The sequence below is a fragment of the Paralichthys olivaceus genome, chromosome 16 (assembly GCF_024713975.1).
Source record: "Paralichthys olivaceus isolate ysfri-2021 chromosome 16, ASM2471397v2, whole genome shotgun sequence".
Lineage (NCBI taxonomy): Eukaryota > Metazoa > Chordata > Actinopteri > Pleuronectiformes > Paralichthyidae > Paralichthys > Paralichthys olivaceus.
This window is the reverse complement of record NC_091108.1, coordinates 5773797-5791761: the sequence shown is the minus strand read 5'-3', so window position 1 is coordinate 5791761 and position 17965 is coordinate 5773797. Positions and strand designations below refer to the sequence as shown.

Here is a 17965-nt window from a genome sequence, read left to right as displayed (position 1 = left end):
CTGTAAGCAGTTAAGGCTTTAAGTCAACTATATATAAGCTAAATTGTAAATTACGACAGGTTTGTACTTCACACAGAGTCACCACACATGAATCATCCAAACCATAGACACAGTTTATCTGTATAACAACCAGACTAACAAACTCTCTATAAAAAAAACTAAAACAATTTTAGAATTAAAAGTACAAAATATAGCATACATGTGATGTACGATTAATATACGTAATATTATTTGTGTTATTATTAGCCTAGTAGCTTATGCAGTACATATACATATACAGAATTGCTGCAGCAGCTGAGACTATAAAGCTTTGGAACATTAACTGCATGTGTAGAAGACACAGTATCTGTATAATATGTTGTATGAGGTGGAGTCGAGTTAGAAGTAGAAGTCAAGGCTACTGGACCAAACTAACTCATAACTTCACTCCACAGTTGGTAGATAGTGGTCAGTTAGTAATTTGCAGTAGATTGTAGTAGTTTACTCTAGTTTTCAGTAGTTTGCATTAGTTAACAGTGGTTTACTCTAGTTTGCAGTAGTTTTCAGTAATTTGCAGTAGATTGTAGTAGTTTGCAGTAGTTTACTCTAGTTTGCAGTAGTTTGCAGTAGTTTTCGGTAATTTGCAGTAGATTTTAGTAGATTGTAGCAGTTTACTCTAGTTTGCAGTAGTTTGCAGTAGATTGTAGTAGTTTGCAGTAGTTTTCATTTGCAGGTGAATTCCGCGCCAGCAGGGGGCGTCCTTTCCGTTCCAGCCACATCGCTGCCGCGCCGGGCGGGATTTCCGCACTAACATCAAGTATGGCGAAGACGTACGATTATTTGTTCAAATTACTGTTAATCGGTGACTCCGGTGTCGGGAAGACCTGCGTCTTGTTCCGGTTTTCAGAGGACGCCTTCAACTCCACGTTCATCTCAACCATAGGTGAGACTGCGCCTGTGTCCCCGTCTGTTTACACTGAGGGGGGCTCCGTCTACTTGCTGGGGCGCTTGCTGGGATGCTGACGTGAAGTAGTTTCTCTTTGTCATTCGGTTGAAAAAGAGGCCGCTGTTCTCGTTCAATCAGATGTTAAGATGACGATGAACTAGTGAACAGTGTTCATAGTGGTTTCTGTGTGTTACGTGTCAGCGCGATGTAAAAGCAGGGATGTTTGTGTTTTATTATAATTTCATGCCGGGTGCTCCTAAGCTAACAGCTAGCACTGACGTCAGCTATTAGGCCCCGTTTACATCCTGGCACACACCGGAAAGCCTGTTCTATATCCCGCTGTAACTGTGTGATTTAAACATTATAAAGCACCGAAATCCTTTTATACACACATTACTGCGGCGTCGGAACCCCGAGCCCCCTGCTTCCGCTCATTCCCTGAGCATGAAGTGTCATTTTGTTGTGTCAGAGCCAGATGCTAACGAGCTAACGGTATGAATGACATGCACGATCCTCCTTTATCCCTGCAGGCATCGATTTCAAGATCAGGACGATAGAGCTCGACGGCAAGAAGATAAAGTTGCAGATATGGTGAGTTTCAGACACGAGAGAAGATGCCTGTGTGGCGTGAGTGTTCTTCTCTCAAGCTGAGGTTCCTCAAAAGACTGAACATGTGACTTGTCAGCCTCAAAAGTCAAAGTCACTAGTTTAATTTCCACAATTATATCACTCTGTATGTGTAGTTTCTGTCCTCGCTGGTAAATCACAGGTTCATGGCCCAGAGGCCTGACATTGACCTTTAATGTATATATTTATTTATCGTTGCCGTTCTGGTGGTTTTCAGGGACACAGCTGGTCAGGAGCGCTTCCGAACAATCACAACTGCCTACTACAGAGGAGCAATGGTGGGTATCTTCATGGACTGACAGACAAACGTCAATCCACTCTTTAAAATGAAGCCACAGCTTTTGAGCTCTTTCCATCCTGACTCTTTTGATTCACTGTTCTTTACAGGGCATCATGCTCGTCTATGACATCACCAACGAGAAGTCTTTCGAAAACATCAAGAACTGGATAAGAAATATAGAGGAGGTATTTACTAGACCAGATATAACCTCCTTTATGTGCGTACCACCTCTCACCTCTTCTAAATATGTGATTTTGCACCATGTTAAGTGTTGTTTTTATTTATTTAATCAAGCATGCGTCGTCTGATGTCGAAAAGATGGTCCTTGGCAACAAATGTGACATCAACGACAAGCGGCAGGTGTCCAAAGACAGAGGGGAGAAGGTGAGAAGTTTAAGTATTGCTGAGGGTTGTTTTTGATTGTAGTTATAGGTATAACTTTAAAAAAGATTTGTCAACTGTGATTTAATTTCCTCCTGTTTTCTTTCAGCTTGCATTAGAATTTGGAATCAAGTTCATGGAGACAAGTGCAAAGGCCAACATCAACGTGGAAAACGTAAGAAGTTTTATTCTGCTTTGTGTGACAACATGTTGAATAGATCCACAAATGTGACCATACTTGTTCTGGTTTTCAGGCATTTTTGACACTTGCCAGAGACATCAAATCAAAAATGGACACAAAATTGGTAAGATAAGCTTTTTGATCATTTGGTGTAGTATTTAAAAAATGTGAGAAAGTGGCGAATATAAAGTTTCCAAAAAACCAGCCACTGAAATGCGCAGCTGTAGTTGACAGAGCGGTGACGTCTCCGTTATTTTGCTGCAGGAGGGAAATGCGCCGCAGGGGAGCAGTCATGGAGTTAAGATCTCAGAGCCTCAGAAAAAAACCAGCTTCTTCCGCTGTAGCCTACTCTGAGGACCGAGGCCTTCGACAGTGGCTGCCAGCTGGCTGGACATAAATGGACTGTGCTTGCTTTTAGCACTTCCTCCCCATTCCCTCCTTCTACCCAACCATGGCCTGTCCTCCCAGTCCACACAAACCATCCTACTCCCAATGAGTGGAAGACTTCCTCTCCTCTCTTCCTCTTCTGAAAGCTTCCAGTGGTGCATCTCTTCCATTTAAAAGGAGATCCGTTGTCTTCATGAGTCAGACCACTCGACTGGTGGAGGACTGGACCTGGAGCGTTGCCCAGATGTTCCACGTCACCCAAAAAAAGACACGTTCTTACTTCTTGTATTAGTCTCTTATACATTTCATACAGGTGGTAGCACAACCGAGAAAGAAAAATCGTATAGTTTTGTCAAGGTTTAGGGATTATAAATACAAATGTGACATTGACATCTATTTTTATCAGTGGTTTTTCCTATTTTGTGTGATAAATATATCCAGAGTCTGATCGGCTTGAACTCCGGTGAAACCGAGCTGCACAAAGCTTCTATTCTTTTCAGCGGTTAAGAATCCTATCGAATATTCTTCAGTCAATGATCAGAGGAATTGGTTTGAAAGTCTTTATATCTTCTGCTCTTACTATTGCATGCAGCCCTTGACAGTCAATTGATGCGACTATAAACTGTCACTTGATTTTAAAACACACCTGACTGACTTTGGTGTTACAAGATCATGTCTTAAACTGTAACCTTTGATTAATCCACCACTTATTTTCTTGATTAATTGATTGGTACAAAATGTCAAAACCAACGCAAAAAACAAGAAAAGCAGGACATCGTCACATTTTGAGAAAGTGGAACCAGCAAATGTGTCTCGCTATTTGAAATATATCTAATATTTGCACTTTAAAAAAAGATTATCAAAGTGTTGCCTTTAATTTGAGTCACGTGAAGGTTTTGTCGCAGCTCTAAATCACTCTCAAGCTAAATGACGTCTCTGGTTATTTCGATCAGCAAATAAAATCACTTGAGGTTTCACGCCGTAAACCCCCGCACCCCCAATCTTGCGCTCCCAGCAGCTCTCCTTGCACTTTACCAGTAACTCGTGTGTTGTGTGTAGTCTGTGCCGAGTGATAGTTTGCAGTACAGCAATACAATAACCTAGTAGAAAAAAGATTTCGATCTGAGGAGTCTCGGTAACAAAAATCGGGATAAGTCCCAAATTTTAATGCACCTACTTATAACTGACTATATCTCCTTTGCGGTTTGATCCACTCTCCTGGTAGAAGTTCACTGAAAATCCTACTTTACCAGTTATATATACTTTTAAAAGAGAATTTGTGAGCCTCTCTTTCTATGCTACTGCCCTGCCAAGCCAGTTTAAAAGCGATGACTTACAGGTGGTCCCATTAGTGTTATTGTACTTGTTAATGTGCTTTTGTCTTGTTGTGGCCCTTCAGTTAAACAGCTAGGTGGCACCAGAGGCACATTATGCATCACACCACCCACACTCAAATTTAAACCATAACCACCACGAGCCACAGTAAACTAGACCTGTGTGATGCAAACGTGTTCCCTCAACTCATATTTAATAATCTTTCCATTGTTCCTCATGTTTCCTGCTAACGTTTGTGTCTGGGGGGGGGAGGGGTCTGTCTTTGCTTGCCTGCACTTTTCTTTTTTAATATCAAATAATTTGGGACCTCGTGACCATTTGTCTTAACCGCCATTACTCAGTCCTGTTGTAGGTGAGCTATGCATCGTGAGTCTTGGACCTGTGCATATGTGTGTAAAGTGATTTTCAGACGTAGTCGTAGACGTGTAAAGATGAATGTGTGGGTGTTTCGTTTGAGCCAAAAAAAAACTTGCTCTGTTGGTAGAAACTTGCGATGCGACATGGATGAGAGAGAAATTCACCATGGGTGGATGGTTGAGTAGGAACAATCTGCACGTTGAAATGTAGGCATATTGCTGTTTTCTCACTTGAGTGATGCTGTAGCTTTAAGTCATCCACAGAAATGTAGGGAGCTTTCGTGGCACTCGAGCTGTGTCGTTTTCAGCTGACATTATACCTCCCTTTTTTCAGATTTTTGTTTTTTAAATCATATCCTCTTTCTTTATACTCCGATCACCAGTCGTCATATAACGTTCATCTGTTTTTACAGCCGTATTTTCATTCCATACATTGTGAAGTACACAGGGAGAGTAATACATTTTAGAAAAGAGAAATGTGAAAGAACATTGTAAATATCACATTGAAAAAGAGATCTACTTAAATTGTACTGTACTTTCTAAACACATGAAAATATATCTACTGTTTGTAGATATATGTGTAATTTTGATTTAATAAAATAAGATTATAAAGCTCAGCTTCTTTGTGATGGTTTCTTTATTCACCCAGAGGAATCGACACGGTCAGTTGAAACCACGAAGCTCGACCGCTTTCTTCACAAATAACTGCCTTTATTGGTCCGGTGAATATTCTGACATGTTTCTGTTATGCTCTGTTGTATCTGGAAAATCTACTGTTGATCATAATTAATGATGGATTTGCTGATGCTTCAACCTGATGACAGTCCTAAGTCCTACAGTCAAACCATGATCAGTGTTATTTTTGCAGCTTCACTAATAAAAGATGTGGACAGTGATGCCAAGATTAAAGAACAGATGAGTCATAGTACTTACTCTGGATGCGAAATGTGAAAGTCTGTGAGGGTTTTTTTAGTGAACATTTTTGTACAAAATACACAAACAAAGCAGAAACAGGATGTAATTGTAGATTTTGCTGTCGGAGGCATCAGGAGACATTCTGTGGCATTAACCGTCCGTCAGTCTTAAAAATGAGAAATGTACTGACTCATTTCCTTATATCCTTATGTGGAAGGTGCTGCAGACAGAAATGAGAGAATTCAGATTAAATTTTTTAATTTGGCACGTCATATTAAAAAAGTTAAAAGCTTAATGCACATTCCACTCTGTAAAGTTAGTGTTTACTCTCCATTATATCCAGTGGTGCCTGGTCGACGGTGGATTACCTGAGGAAGTCTGGGGCTCGGACAATCATGTGCTGGAAGTCCTCCAGCGACAGACGTCCGTCGTTGTCCAGGTCAGCCTCGTCGATCACCTTCTCACACACCATCCTCACCTCGTCCTCCGTCAGCTCGTTGCGGGTGAGTTTGTTCACAGTCTTCTCCAGGTCTGACTTGCAGATAAAGTCGTCATTGTTGAAGTCTTGCAGATGTAGAGAAAGGATCACTCATTAATCAGTGCTTGATTTCTGTAGACTGTTGATCTAATTTCCTTTTCTTTGTCAAAGGCAAACTAAAAATAATTAAAATATTTTTTTTATGTAACCACAGTTAAGGCTTTATACTTTCCCATTGTTTTATTTGGCATCTGGGCTTCTGAGCTCATGCATCTTCATCATGATGCAACTGTGCTTGTGCAGTGTGTCACCTTCCTTGATTTCTCTCCTCCGTGGGTCTGAATAATGGATGCAAACTTTCCTTGATCCATGACCATGACAATGTGAATGTAACTTCTTCATCTGTCATCGTTTGTTAATTAGGGGGGGGGGGGGGCTTTGACAAGCGCTTTGCCTCTATAATGGGCTGGTTAATCATTCATAACAACCCATGCACCATCCGTCATGCTTACAGCTCGATAACTCTTCACCGTGCGCCCTCTGTTGTCATATGGTTGCGTCATATTAAAATGCGTGATTCACATGTTTCATATTGTTTAACCCACCAAGGAGAAGTTAAGATTTGTGTGGTTTTGTTGAGTTTTATCAGGACACTTTTTAAATACTTGTAACATATATTCATAATTTGAACTTATTACCTTCCTGTTTGAATTTGTTAAGTAAAATGTAAGTTCACATCGTCTCGACGTAACCAGAATAACAAATAACCAAAGTAAACGTCAAACATATTTTCTGGAAGATGGTTTCTGTCGTTTTAGGTAGTTCTCATCACACTGAAGTTTGTTCAAGAGTTCCTGTTTAAGTTTGGTTTTAATTTGTTCTGATATAAAAATGGGATGAAGTCACGATTGGCATCTGAGACTGACTTTTTTTTTATTGGTCGAGCATATATTGGCAGGACCTCAATACCGCAGCTCCATCCCCCGATCGCTGCTGTGTAAACTTTGACTCCAAATGACAGAATGGCTTCGTTTCAGGAGAGTGGGAGGATGTGTCATCCATCTTTATATATACAGTCTATATGGTGTTAAAAGTGAAGTAAAGCTAGTTCATACCTATGCAATACAAATGAGGACATCCTTAATGTGATTAAATCCATTTTACCATATATCTTGAAAGCGTAGTAGGCCTTGAGGTCCCGTGGAGCCATCTCACTCAGGACTGAAAACATGTCCAAGAAGTCTTCCAGGGTCATGTTTCCCTCTCCGTCCTCGGAGAAAACCTCAGCGATCCTCTGACGGAATGGGTTGTCCTGGACGCAGGGAACACCAAGTTAAAAACGTCACCAAAACAAGTTTTATTTAGTTTTTCATCTCTTATGATATGTGTGTTTTTTGTTTTTCTAGTGAAAACTTAAAAAATTGTCACAATTTGTGATAAAGTGAACGTCTATGGGGGAGAGCAGGATGTTCACAGCCCCCTCCCTTTGTCAGCGCGTGTCAGCGACCCGCGTGTTAACAGACCTGTGGACCTTTATGTAAGCGTGTGAAGAAGCATATAATTGACCCATTTCCACAAAGTGTGTCCTCGGGGACCCACCTGTTTTCTTCAAGTTTAAAGGAGTCGGGTAACATAACCTCTCATAGAATTCTGTCGATTAGTTGGCCATTAATTATGGATTGGGCGCACAGGGGGAGCGTGGGTCTGCAGGGTGTGCGCGGACCAGTGGGTCTACCTTCAGCTCTGGCATGCTCCCAATCAGCTCATATGGTAACTTCACATCTGGGTGGTTGGTGTAGTCAAGGGGAACGAGCTGCGGTGCCAAATCCCGATAGCGGTAGAAGAGTCTGGAAAAGGTTTAAAGAAATGTACTTTCAATATTGAATTACAAGATACCTACAGTTGTGTATTTTACATGCACTGTCAGTGGTTAAGAAAGGATCGTGTTGAAGAATGCACTGACGGCATTAAAACCTTTTGTTATGGTAAAGTTTCGAAAGAGTTCTCCAATAGCAATATCTGAAATCCCATGTGATCTCAGTGGTCACCTGCCCCACAGTAGCACAGGGCTGCTGATACAGTAGTTTAGAGTTACAGTGCAGTACTGTGCAGACGACAGTTCAGCTGTGTCAGGTGTGTTACAGTGAATATGACTGAGCATTGTTCTGATATGAGTGAAAAGAGTTCACTCTGAGTTGTTGTGTGCTCACCTGAGGATTTCTTTTCTCGTGAAGTAAGTACAGTCCTGCAAATACAATCAAATAAAAGCAAAAACAGGAAAGTGCAAAGAAGATGAGGTAGAAGTTCTTCTTTGTTTGTGCTTCATTATCTGCCTGATGCAGCGGAGAAAGAAATATTCAGATGGTTTCCGATATCAGACAGTAGAATTACTCTATGGTAGATGTACATGTGAAATGCACACATAAAGCAAATCAGAAAGTTAATTATGACTACTTTATTTTTGCCTGGTTTAAAATATGAAAATGTAAATGTAGAGTTAAGAAAGAAAAATAATTGAACCGTTGTATAATATAACATGTACCTCAAATTGTACTTATACATACTATGACAGTGATGTAACTAAGTAGAGTAAATTTTTCTTAGTTACTTTACACCAATGACTTCATATGCAAAAATATTATATCATTCAAAATGTGAGATAAATGATCACTAACTCTAATGCATCTGTCAACAAACACCATCAGAGAAGCTTTCACCTAATTTAATGTTGCCCTCAAGGATGCATCACATTAATTAACGGGTTAACCTTGTTTACAGGTGCCAGCAGTTTGCACTGAGCCGTATTCAGAGCGAGTGAGGACGACTGACACAGACCTGATAGGCATCGAGCTGCTGTGCTGTGAAGATGGTCTGTTTATTCCCCATGTCTGAGTGCACAGGCGACGAGCCTCAGGTCCATTGCTGCTCCAGCATCATCTGCCTCCGGGTGTGTGGATTTGTCAGATATGAAAAACCAGGACAAAAGGAAGCCAGGGCCAAAGAGGAGATCAGGTGTCGGGCTGCCACCGGGCCCTTTGGTCCCCATTATAATGGCAGCATTTCGTCGTTTTCTCCATTGTGAATAGCAGCCCCTTTCACAATGAGCACGGGCTGTCGTTCAGCATCATGCCAAGTGGTATCAACCCCCTTTAGTGCCACTCTATGGTCAACGCCTCCGTCACCGCTCAAGTTACACTCCTCACAGACAGGGTTTAGTAATCGTTTCACAGCAAAGAACTTAATCCTTGGATTATATATTTATCAATATATTTTCATGCCCAACATAGTTAAACAAGTTAAACCTCTGGAATGTTTCAATAACACTAAGGCCTGGATGAGCCATAAACTTTTATTTTTAAAATGGAACAAAACTGAGGCCATTGTAATTGGCCCTAAACATCTCAAAGAAACACTGTCTGACCAGGTAGTCATTCTGGATGGTGTTGTTTGGTCCCCAGCTCCACTGTGAGGAACCTTGGAGTCATGTTTCTTCCACCTGCGCGATATTGTTAAAATAAGAAACATCCTGTCTCAGAGAGAGGCTGTGAAACTCCTCCATGCCTTTGTTCCCTCCAGACAGGATTACTGTAACTCTTTATTTGTAGGATGTCCATGTATGTCTGTGTACAAAGCATGAGTGGAGGAGAGATCATATTAGTCCTGTCTTAGCTTTAGCTCCCTTTAAAATTTCCCAATAGAATTCAACATCCTGCTCCATGATCTTAACAATCAAGCCACTTCATAAAGAGCTCATAACAACATATTGTCCAAATAGATCACTTCACTCCCAAAACCCAGGCTCTCTTGTGGTTCCTAGAATCTGTAAGAGTAGAACAGGAGGTAGAGCCTTCAGCTACCAGGCTCCTCTCCTGTGGAACCAGCTCCCACTCTGGGTTCTGGAGGCAGACACCACCTTTACATTTAAGGTTGGTGCTCGATCAGGTGAGACCTGAACCATCCCTTAGTTATTCTGCTATAGGTGTAGACTGCTGGGGGAGTTCCCATCATGCCCTGAGCATATCCCTCTCTCTCTGTCTCTCTATCCCCCATTTATTCTACTACATGTCACTAACGTTGTGTTTTTCCCATTTCGCAAGGATCTCTGACCCCAGAGCTGCAGGATTCAGACAACAACAATTAATAATACTGTTATCATTGGTATGTGAACTGTTGCTGCTATCATTGAAAACATCTTTACATCCATGATCATCATTCTTATAGTTCTCACTTTAACAACTAGTCTGTCAGTGCTGGAACATGATGACGACAGTTCCTGGTCTCTCTCTCTAATTCTGTTTGTGTGTTTGCTTCTGTCCTGGAGCGTTTACCTTTCCCTTAATTACTTTTATATCATGTCCGACATGTCCTGAAAAACTGTTGCTTTGCCAAATGATCGCCGCATTATTGCAGGCACACTTCCAAGTGAAAAAAAAGTCACACCGTTAACTTGAGATAGTAAATTTTTTCTCTGACATCTAAGATTCACTGCTACATATAGTGATTGCTGTGTCAACAGCCTGTGGCATAGGAGGAACACAACACACTCAGTTAGAATAAGTTACAATACTGGTTTTAAACTGAGACTTCAACAAGTGGCAAGAGGGACATATCAGGAACTTTCCAGCTCTTCCAAAGGTTTGAATCAATGATTTCTGTCCTTTTTAAACATTTATAGCACACTGGATAACTGTTGTGTTTTTTTGTAACGCCCTGTGAAGACTCCTCTTTCTCCTTTCATCCGCAGTCTGTGAGCAAGATGCCTCTCTGCTGTAAGCCGAGCACCGACACTTTAGTTGGCCAAGACAGTGACACATGTCTGGAGAACTCTGAGCCTTCGAGTTTGAATTCGCTGTGTCTTTGTAAATGTAACGTTAAAGGTTTTGTCAGGAGAAATGCGTTTATTCTGCTCACTGTGGCTGCTATCGTCCTGGGTAAGTCAGTGTGTTAAATATTTCCACTTGAAGTAAAACGTAATTCTCTTTGTTAACTTTCTTTCAATTTCCGTGTTGAATTAATATTTTCCTAAATTAATTTTTTAAACCTTTTTCATTTTAAGGTTTATAATCTGAGACATCATGTTACTTCATGTGAACATGTCAGTGGCCTCTAGCGTGATTTTTGTCTTAGAATATTCCTGACTGTCAACGAGAGAGTTCTTAATCAACAAGTGGAGAAAAATCTTTTAAACAAATTTGTAGATGCAGGTAAATTGTTTATTCAGGATCAGTCCTCATGGCACAGTATTTTTTCCTTTGCTTTAAAATGAATCATTTTGTGAGGAATTGTCTAATGTTCACAAATAACAACCTATAATATTACGAGTCAATAGACAGAGTGAACTGTATTTTCATGTAATCTAGACCAGGCTGATAATGAACAGATATCATCACTTGTTCATAATCACTGTATTACTGAAGTGGTCGTTTTATAGCTTTATAGCTTTATAGCTTTCTTAACCACTGACAGTGCATGTAAAGTTGAACAATGTTTATTTTAACCTCTTTAAGGTGTCGTCCTGGGTTTTGCTCTACGTGCCGCTAACATGACCGACCTGCAAATTTACTACTTCATGTTTCCTGGAGACCTGCTGCTGAGAATGCTGCAGATGATGGTGCTTCCTCTCATCATCTCCAGTCTGATCACAGGTTAGAGCCCAACATTAAACCAAAAGTTCAGCATTTCTCTGTCTCTAAATATAAGAAGTATTCTCAATGCAATGAAACCAACAACACCAAACCGAAATAAACAACGCAAGAATTATCACATTGTAATAATTCTACCTGAAGTTACACAGTTATTTTACATGACATACACGTCTCTGCGTTTCAGGCATGTCGTCGGTGGACAAGACGTCCTCTGGGAAAATGGGGCTCTATGCTTTTTGTTATTACTCCACGTCCACCTTCCTGGCTGTGTTCACTGGCATCATCCTAGTGGTTCTCATCCAGCCAGGGAAATCACCCATGCCCACCTCAGTGTCCGCTGGTGGTACATCGGACACCATGCAGACGCTGGATGCCTTTCTGGATCTGATCAGGTGTGCATCAAACAGCTTTGTCGAATATCCAGTCCTTGTTATTCTATGATTCACTATTTTCACTCTTTCTTTGGTTTGCAGAGATATGTTTCCTCCAAATCTGGTGGAGGCTTGTTTCAGCAAGGTGAGCTGTGCACTGATGCTGGTGTTTTTTCTCTCTCTTGCTTTTTTTTAAACAATCATCACCAATGAGGATTTTCTTGTCTTTTATTTAGTATAAAACAATTTATTCTGAAAAGGCAACTATTGATGTCAACATGACGGCAAAAAGTAAGTTCCACAAAACCATTCACTTTTGTAATTTGAACCTGTTGTTCTAAGTGGTTATTATCAGGATGTGTAGTAACGTTACTTGATTTTACTTTAGATAACACAATACCGATGGCAGGCACCATAAATGGGGTCAATATTTTGGGCTTAGTGGTCTTCTGCATCGCCTTTGGCCTCGTCCTGGCCAAAATGGAGGATGAGGCGAAACCTCTGAAGGACTTTTTTGACTGCCTCAGTAAAGCCATCATGCATCTGATTGGTGTGTTCATCTGGTGAGTAAAATATGAGGATATGGTATCAAACTGCTCGACAGTCGCCCTCTACAGTAATTTCTTGACACTACATCACATTTTCTGCATCTCACCTCTGTTCTCCCGCAGGTATTCCCCGGTAGGAATCTTCTTCTTGGTTGCAGGACAGATTTTGAAGCTGAAGGACACTGGTGTTATAGGACTTCAGGTTGGCATGTATACTCTCACTGTCACCACTGGCCTGGTTATCCACAGCTTGTTCACCCTGCCGCTCATCTATTTAATTTTCGCTCGCAAAAATCCCTTCAAGTTCATGGCTGGTCTCCTCGAGGCTCTCACCACCGCCTTTGGGACTTCATCCAGGTGAGAGGAACTTCCAGGATTAACAGCTCATTACAAGCTACATGCTATTACCAGAGAAAGATATAAAGATAAAGATGGAGGACCCTCCTTAAGCCGAATCGTCTTGACTGCCCCCTGGTGGCTGGTTGAATTATAGGTCATAATTTGTCCAATGTTGTATTTGTCCAGTTGGTTTTTATTAGTTATTTGATGCTATAAAAATGGATTGAAACAAACATAAGACGCTGCTGCATTTTGAATAATGATGGGATCACGATTCATGTTTTATTGTACCCCCCCACAGTTCTGTGACTCTACCCATCAGTATCCACTGTCTGGAGAATAATCTCAGAATGGACAAACGGGTGACTCGCTTCATGGTGCCTATAGGAGCCGTCTTGACCATGGATGGAACAGCCCTCTATGAGGCTGTTGCTGCCATATTCATAGCCCAGGTTTACAACGTGGAACTTAATCTGGGTCAAATCATCATCGTCAGGTATGATCAAATTTTAATTTTAAATAACAGAAATTATCATGTAATTTTTCTAAATCTTTATTGAATAGCCATTTATACGTACTGTAGAAAAGGGTAATAATACTGGATTAAATGTTGAGGTATTGATTTATCTATTAACATTATTTTGTTATTAACTCATCATTGAACCAGAGCATTTGATCAATAATCAATAATTCATATGAACTCATTCTATATTTGTGTTTTTAACTCAACCATGTTTCCTTTTTCTTCCATGTTGTTATTTATTGTTATTTTCACATGTGTTTTCTATCATTATCATTTGTTCTCTTTTATGTAATTTCAGTATAACTGCGACAGTGGCAGCTATCGGAGGCTCAGGTATCCCACAGGGCGGCATGGTAACCATGGCGATGGTGCTGTCATCAGTTGGCCTGCCCCTTGAAGGCATTTCATACATCGTCACAGTTGACTGGATGCTGTAAGTGTGTGTCATGACAACCTCACAACAAAAATACAGTCTGAAAATTACACTGCCAGTGTTGTATCATGTATATTATAGATATAGTTACATAGTATTTCTCGGGTTTACACATTTACTGAAACCCATAAGTCTTCCTGATCTTCTGTGTGTCATAAAGTCACACTAATGAGTTTCTAAACTTCCCGTGTGACTGTGGACAGGGATCGTTTGAGGACAACCACCAATGTGCTGGGCGACTGTTTCGGTGTGGGAGTCGTGCAACATCTCTCCCGACATGAGTTGCAGAGTCCCGCAGAGGAATGGTTGGTAGAGGAAGAGGCAGAGTAACCTTAAGACTGACCAACATTTAAACTCACTTGATGTTATTCATGCACAAATAATGTTCAGGGAAATATGGCAACGATAGCAACATTAACTGCTATCATATACTACTTCTTATTTAGCTGCATTCTTCTTAAAAATACTGCTGAAAATATTCAGGAACATTTTCATACATGAATGTTGCACAGATACATTTCTAAAATCTCCATCGTCAGGCTTTAAAAATGATCCTTTCCAAAAGCATAACTTATGCTTTTATATTTATAAATGATTTAGTTTGAAATGGACATTTTTTTGTGAATCACATACGTGTCTAAAACTTTATTAAAACTTTAACTTTCGGGGAAAATTGCTAATGTGTCTCTTGTTTAAATATTTCTTGTGGTCATACAAACTGCAGAGAGTGGACCATGGTGTTCAGGAATTAATTGTGTCGCTTGGTTTGTACGATTTCAAGACAAATAAATTCACACATTATTCTTTCTTTACACCATTTATTCTGACTGTAAAATCATTCACACCAGAAACCATAAAATATACACATTTACATCTTTCACAGGATGTCGCTTCCATCACTGCCATATATTATAATTTATGGATATTTACATATATTACAATGTCACATGTGGGACACAGCACACATTGGGATCAGTTGAGTTTTAAAGGGCAGGATGTCTCAATGTCCCCAAACTAGACTTACATTGTGTTTTCTAAGAACACATGTGCCGCCGTTGACCGGTCGATGTCAGTGACAGCCACAGCTTCCCGCCACCATGTCGTTGTACTGTTTCAGCACCACGTTCTCGTCATCGTCGAAGTAGAGCAGGTTGATGGAGAAGAGCTTGTCTGGCACACAGCACGGCGGCTCGATGCCCTTCATCAGCTTCAGGGCGTTGATGATGGACTGAACGGTGGCGTGGTTGGTTGGCCTCATGTTCTGACCCAGGGGGAACGGGCAAGACCCTTTGCAGTGGTACGCGTTGTAACCCCTGGGAGAGACGATCCAGCCCGACCAGCCGATCTCCTCGAAGTCCACATAGAGTGGTTGGCGTTGGCAGGAAGTGGTCACGCCCTCCTCCTCGCTGTAGTCCAGGGAGCGAGCGCTGCGGGAGGGCGGGCCTGACACGATGGGGGCGTGGGGCAGGCTGGGGGTGACTGGGGTATCATTTGAATCTGTGGAGGAACGAAAAACTTTACATTAGACATCATGCTAAGGTTCTGTGTAAAGTGCAAAGTTGAGTTATGAAGAGTAAGTTTAAATTGAAACATAACGAAACTAATCTGAACACAATAGCACTTATAATTAAAATGCTTACTTGTTATGAATTACACAACAATTACAAAATGCTCGCTGGCTTTTTGGTTAAATAATTAAAAGCTAAAATAATATATTTAAATATATATATATTAGGAATAAGATACATTCCATTGTGTCTAAACTTTAAGAGAAGGTGAGGTCACTCTGTAGAAAACTGAGTTGTTGAAATTACCATAAATCAAGTCGATGTGATTGGATAAGAATGAGGGCTGTGGGGGCCAGAGCTCCATCTGGGCTTCAAAATTCCTCTCTACACCCCTGCTCATCAGCAGTAAGCCCACAAAAATGCCTGAGCTGTATATTTTTTTTTTACCAACACTAGACGTAATCTGACCAAAGAAACTCACCTGCATTCTCAAGAGTAGTGGACCTGCGTCCGTCATCAGTGAAGACAACCAACATGGGCTGTTTGCTCTGGTGGTGGTTGCGCCCTGAAGCGAAGCGGATCAGTTTCATGTCCATCTGGCTTCCTCCCAGGGTCTGAACCACCACATGGAGGCCCAGGTTGCTGCCTTCATCCACCGTCCAGGAGCGAACCTTCAGGAGGAAGATCACGGTGGTCAGTTGAAATGCAACATTTTCCTCCGTGTTTGCAGAGGAACTTCCATAGAAGAGGCTACTTACAGCTTGTGTGATGGTGAAAACCTCCCAACCAGTGGAGTGGACAGGGACGAGCCGAGAAGACAGCAGCTTCCTCCCCTGTGTGTTGTTGGTTTTGCTGGTGTCAAGCAGCTGATAAACACTGACCTGGAGGAAACAGAATGAAGGGAGCCAAACATTAGACACATCCAGGAGAGAGAAGCACCACTGTTTGCACTTTATCTTTAGGGATTTCTTCATGTCTCATACTTGGCAGAAGTGGTGTCTGTTGAATGTGAGCGTTGCCTGAGGTCGCAGCTTGAAAAGATGCAGCTCTGCAGTTAGAATCTTCTCAGTCCTCGAAACCGTGGACAAATTGAACCTGAACTCCACCTGTTCACTTCGCACTGCAAGGAAAATGATATGATTAGAAACCAAACACCCTCCAATGCTTCATCTTCTGCAGCAGCCAGTTGAAAACGCAGGTTGGATCTTACGTTTGTCAAAGAAGCTGCGCACAGTATTCCCCTCCAGAAGATATGGGTCCTTGGTGACACCGTCCACATCAGCCACTGTGTTGTACAGGTCGAGCATGTACTGAGGTGCCTGCTTGTGTCCATGGATAGCAGGAGGGTCCTCCATCCCAAAAACCTCCAGGAGCCTCTTGATGGCAGCTGAACGAACCTCCTCGGACTCGTTCTCGGCGGTGAAGTGATTCTCCAGGTAGTTGAGTGAAGGCCGTGCAGCCACCGTGCACACCAGGGCGGCGAAGCTGAGCGCGAACATGAGCATCTCTAAGGCGTGAGTCGGTCGGTGGCGCACCGGTGTCCTGGAACATCCAGCCAGCAACTTGGAGTTGGAGTGACTGCGGGATCCTGGAGGCTCCACTTTTTATATCAAATGCCCCCGTTCGCTCTCCAGTGCCCCCAGAGCCTCGGTAAACAGCAGTAAAGATGCTATTTGGTCGCAAATGTAAATCACCAATCAGCGAATGTAAAGGGAGACTAATTGCAGCGTTAACAAGGTGTGAACCCCACCGTAGATTTTATTCAAGCCCATTGTCTCCACGTCTGGCAATAAAGGCTCAAATAAACTAAATCCAGCCTTTGGCACTGCTCCATACTTAGTGACCAGTGAGTGTGTCGTTCTCTAATATGTATGTTTCTCTCATATATAACTTTAGACTGTAAATAATAGAAAGAGACTAAACTTAGAGCTGATCTCGTGAGGAAGTGCACGCACCATGGGAGGTTAACTGCGCCTAAATGAATCCATTAATTTAGAATAATGGGCACAGTGTTTTAGGTTGAAACCAATTACTTCGACAAAGAGGCTGGTGTCACTGGCTACACGTCGTAAGATTTACATAACTGCTTATTCAGTTACAGCTGGATAATCACCACAACTTTTTAGTTGGTTTTTCTTTTTTTTAAAGAAATCCACATGGAGAGGCCTCTTTCATGGCATAAACTGGCGTGGTGCGTAAAATCGCTTCACCCATGTTCCCTTTCTCCCAATAACAGACACATTTCTTTATATTATTTACAGCAATTTGATCATGTTCATTCTGAATAAACCTCACTGTGTAAAATCCCACAAATATTTACAGAGATAGTGGAGATATCGATTTAGTAGAGCATTTATCCATCACCAATTTAGATACAGAAATATATATGCTATATAATCCATGTTAGATGTTTGAATATGTTAACACTGATTCTAAAAAAAAGTACATTTTTGAAAGCTACTCTTTGGACTTGTTTTCTTTATCCAGTTATTTCTAGTTCGGTTCAGAAAAGGCTCCCTGTGCCATTTGGTCCCTTTGATCTTTACGCACAATTACGCACGAGCAAAAGACAAATTGAGACCGAGAAAAAAAGTCCCCCCCCGCACTGTAATAAACATTTAGGAGATCAAAGTTTTCTTTTCCAACGCGGCACCTTACAAACAAGCCATAAAACGTGACTTCAGACGAAACAGACTGTGGCAGTCACAGAAAAGTGTTGTTTCACACTTTGAT

The 17965-nt window shown here is 41.4% G+C and overlaps 4 protein-coding genes across 4 annotated transcripts; 2 read left to right on the top strand and 2 right to left on the bottom strand.

Moving 5' to 3' along the window:
- The first annotated feature begins 735 nt into the window (after window positions 1-735).
- LOC109644187 (ras-related protein Rab-8A-like) lies at window positions 736-5089 on the top strand. The gene is made up of 8 exons (XM_020109524.2): window positions 736-922; window positions 1456-1516; window positions 1770-1830; window positions 1940-2017; window positions 2127-2216; window positions 2323-2388; window positions 2468-2518; window positions 2659-5089. The coding sequence occupies exons 1-8, from the start codon at window positions 799-801 to the stop codon at window positions 2746-2748; spliced, it is 621 nt and encodes a 206-aa protein (XP_019965083.1). The 5' UTR covers window positions 736-798; the 3' UTR covers window positions 2749-5089.
- A 159-nt stretch (window positions 5090-5248) lies between these two features.
- cib3 (calcium and integrin binding family member 3) lies at window positions 5249-8751 on the bottom strand. The gene is made up of 5 exons (XM_069510982.1): window positions 8701-8751; window positions 8076-8110; window positions 7601-7712; window positions 7030-7177; window positions 5249-5951 (listed from the first exon to the last, which is right to left on the bottom strand). The coding sequence occupies exons 1-5, from the start codon at window positions 8749-8751 to the stop codon at window positions 5752-5754; spliced, it is 546 nt and encodes a 181-aa protein (XP_069367083.1). The 3' UTR covers window positions 5249-5751.
- A 1609-nt stretch (window positions 8752-10360) lies between these two features.
- LOC109637191 (excitatory amino acid transporter 1-like) lies at window positions 10361-14167 on the top strand. The gene is made up of 11 exons (XM_020099399.2): window positions 10361-10500; window positions 10610-10796; window positions 11373-11510; window positions 11695-11902; window positions 11984-12026; window positions 12118-12172; window positions 12270-12444; window positions 12553-12786; window positions 13070-13264; window positions 13590-13724; window positions 13928-14167. Exons 2-11 carry the CDS (start codon window positions 10622-10624, stop codon window positions 14052-14054), a joined length of 1485 nt encoding a protein of 494 aa, XP_019954958.1. The 5' UTR covers window positions 10361-10500; window positions 10610-10621; the 3' UTR covers window positions 14055-14167.
- A 356-nt stretch (window positions 14168-14523) lies between these two features.
- admp (anti-dorsalizing morphogenic protein) lies at window positions 14524-16787 on the bottom strand. Its single transcript, XM_020099412.2, has 5 exons — window positions 16443-16787; window positions 16216-16352; window positions 15991-16113; window positions 15714-15903; window positions 14524-15221 (listed from the first exon to the last, which is right to left on the bottom strand). The coding sequence occupies exons 1-5, from the start codon at window positions 16735-16737 to the stop codon at window positions 14794-14796; spliced, it is 1173 nt and encodes a 390-aa protein (XP_019954971.2). The 5' UTR covers window positions 16738-16787; the 3' UTR covers window positions 14524-14793.
- Window positions 16788-17965: the final 1178 nt, after the last annotated feature.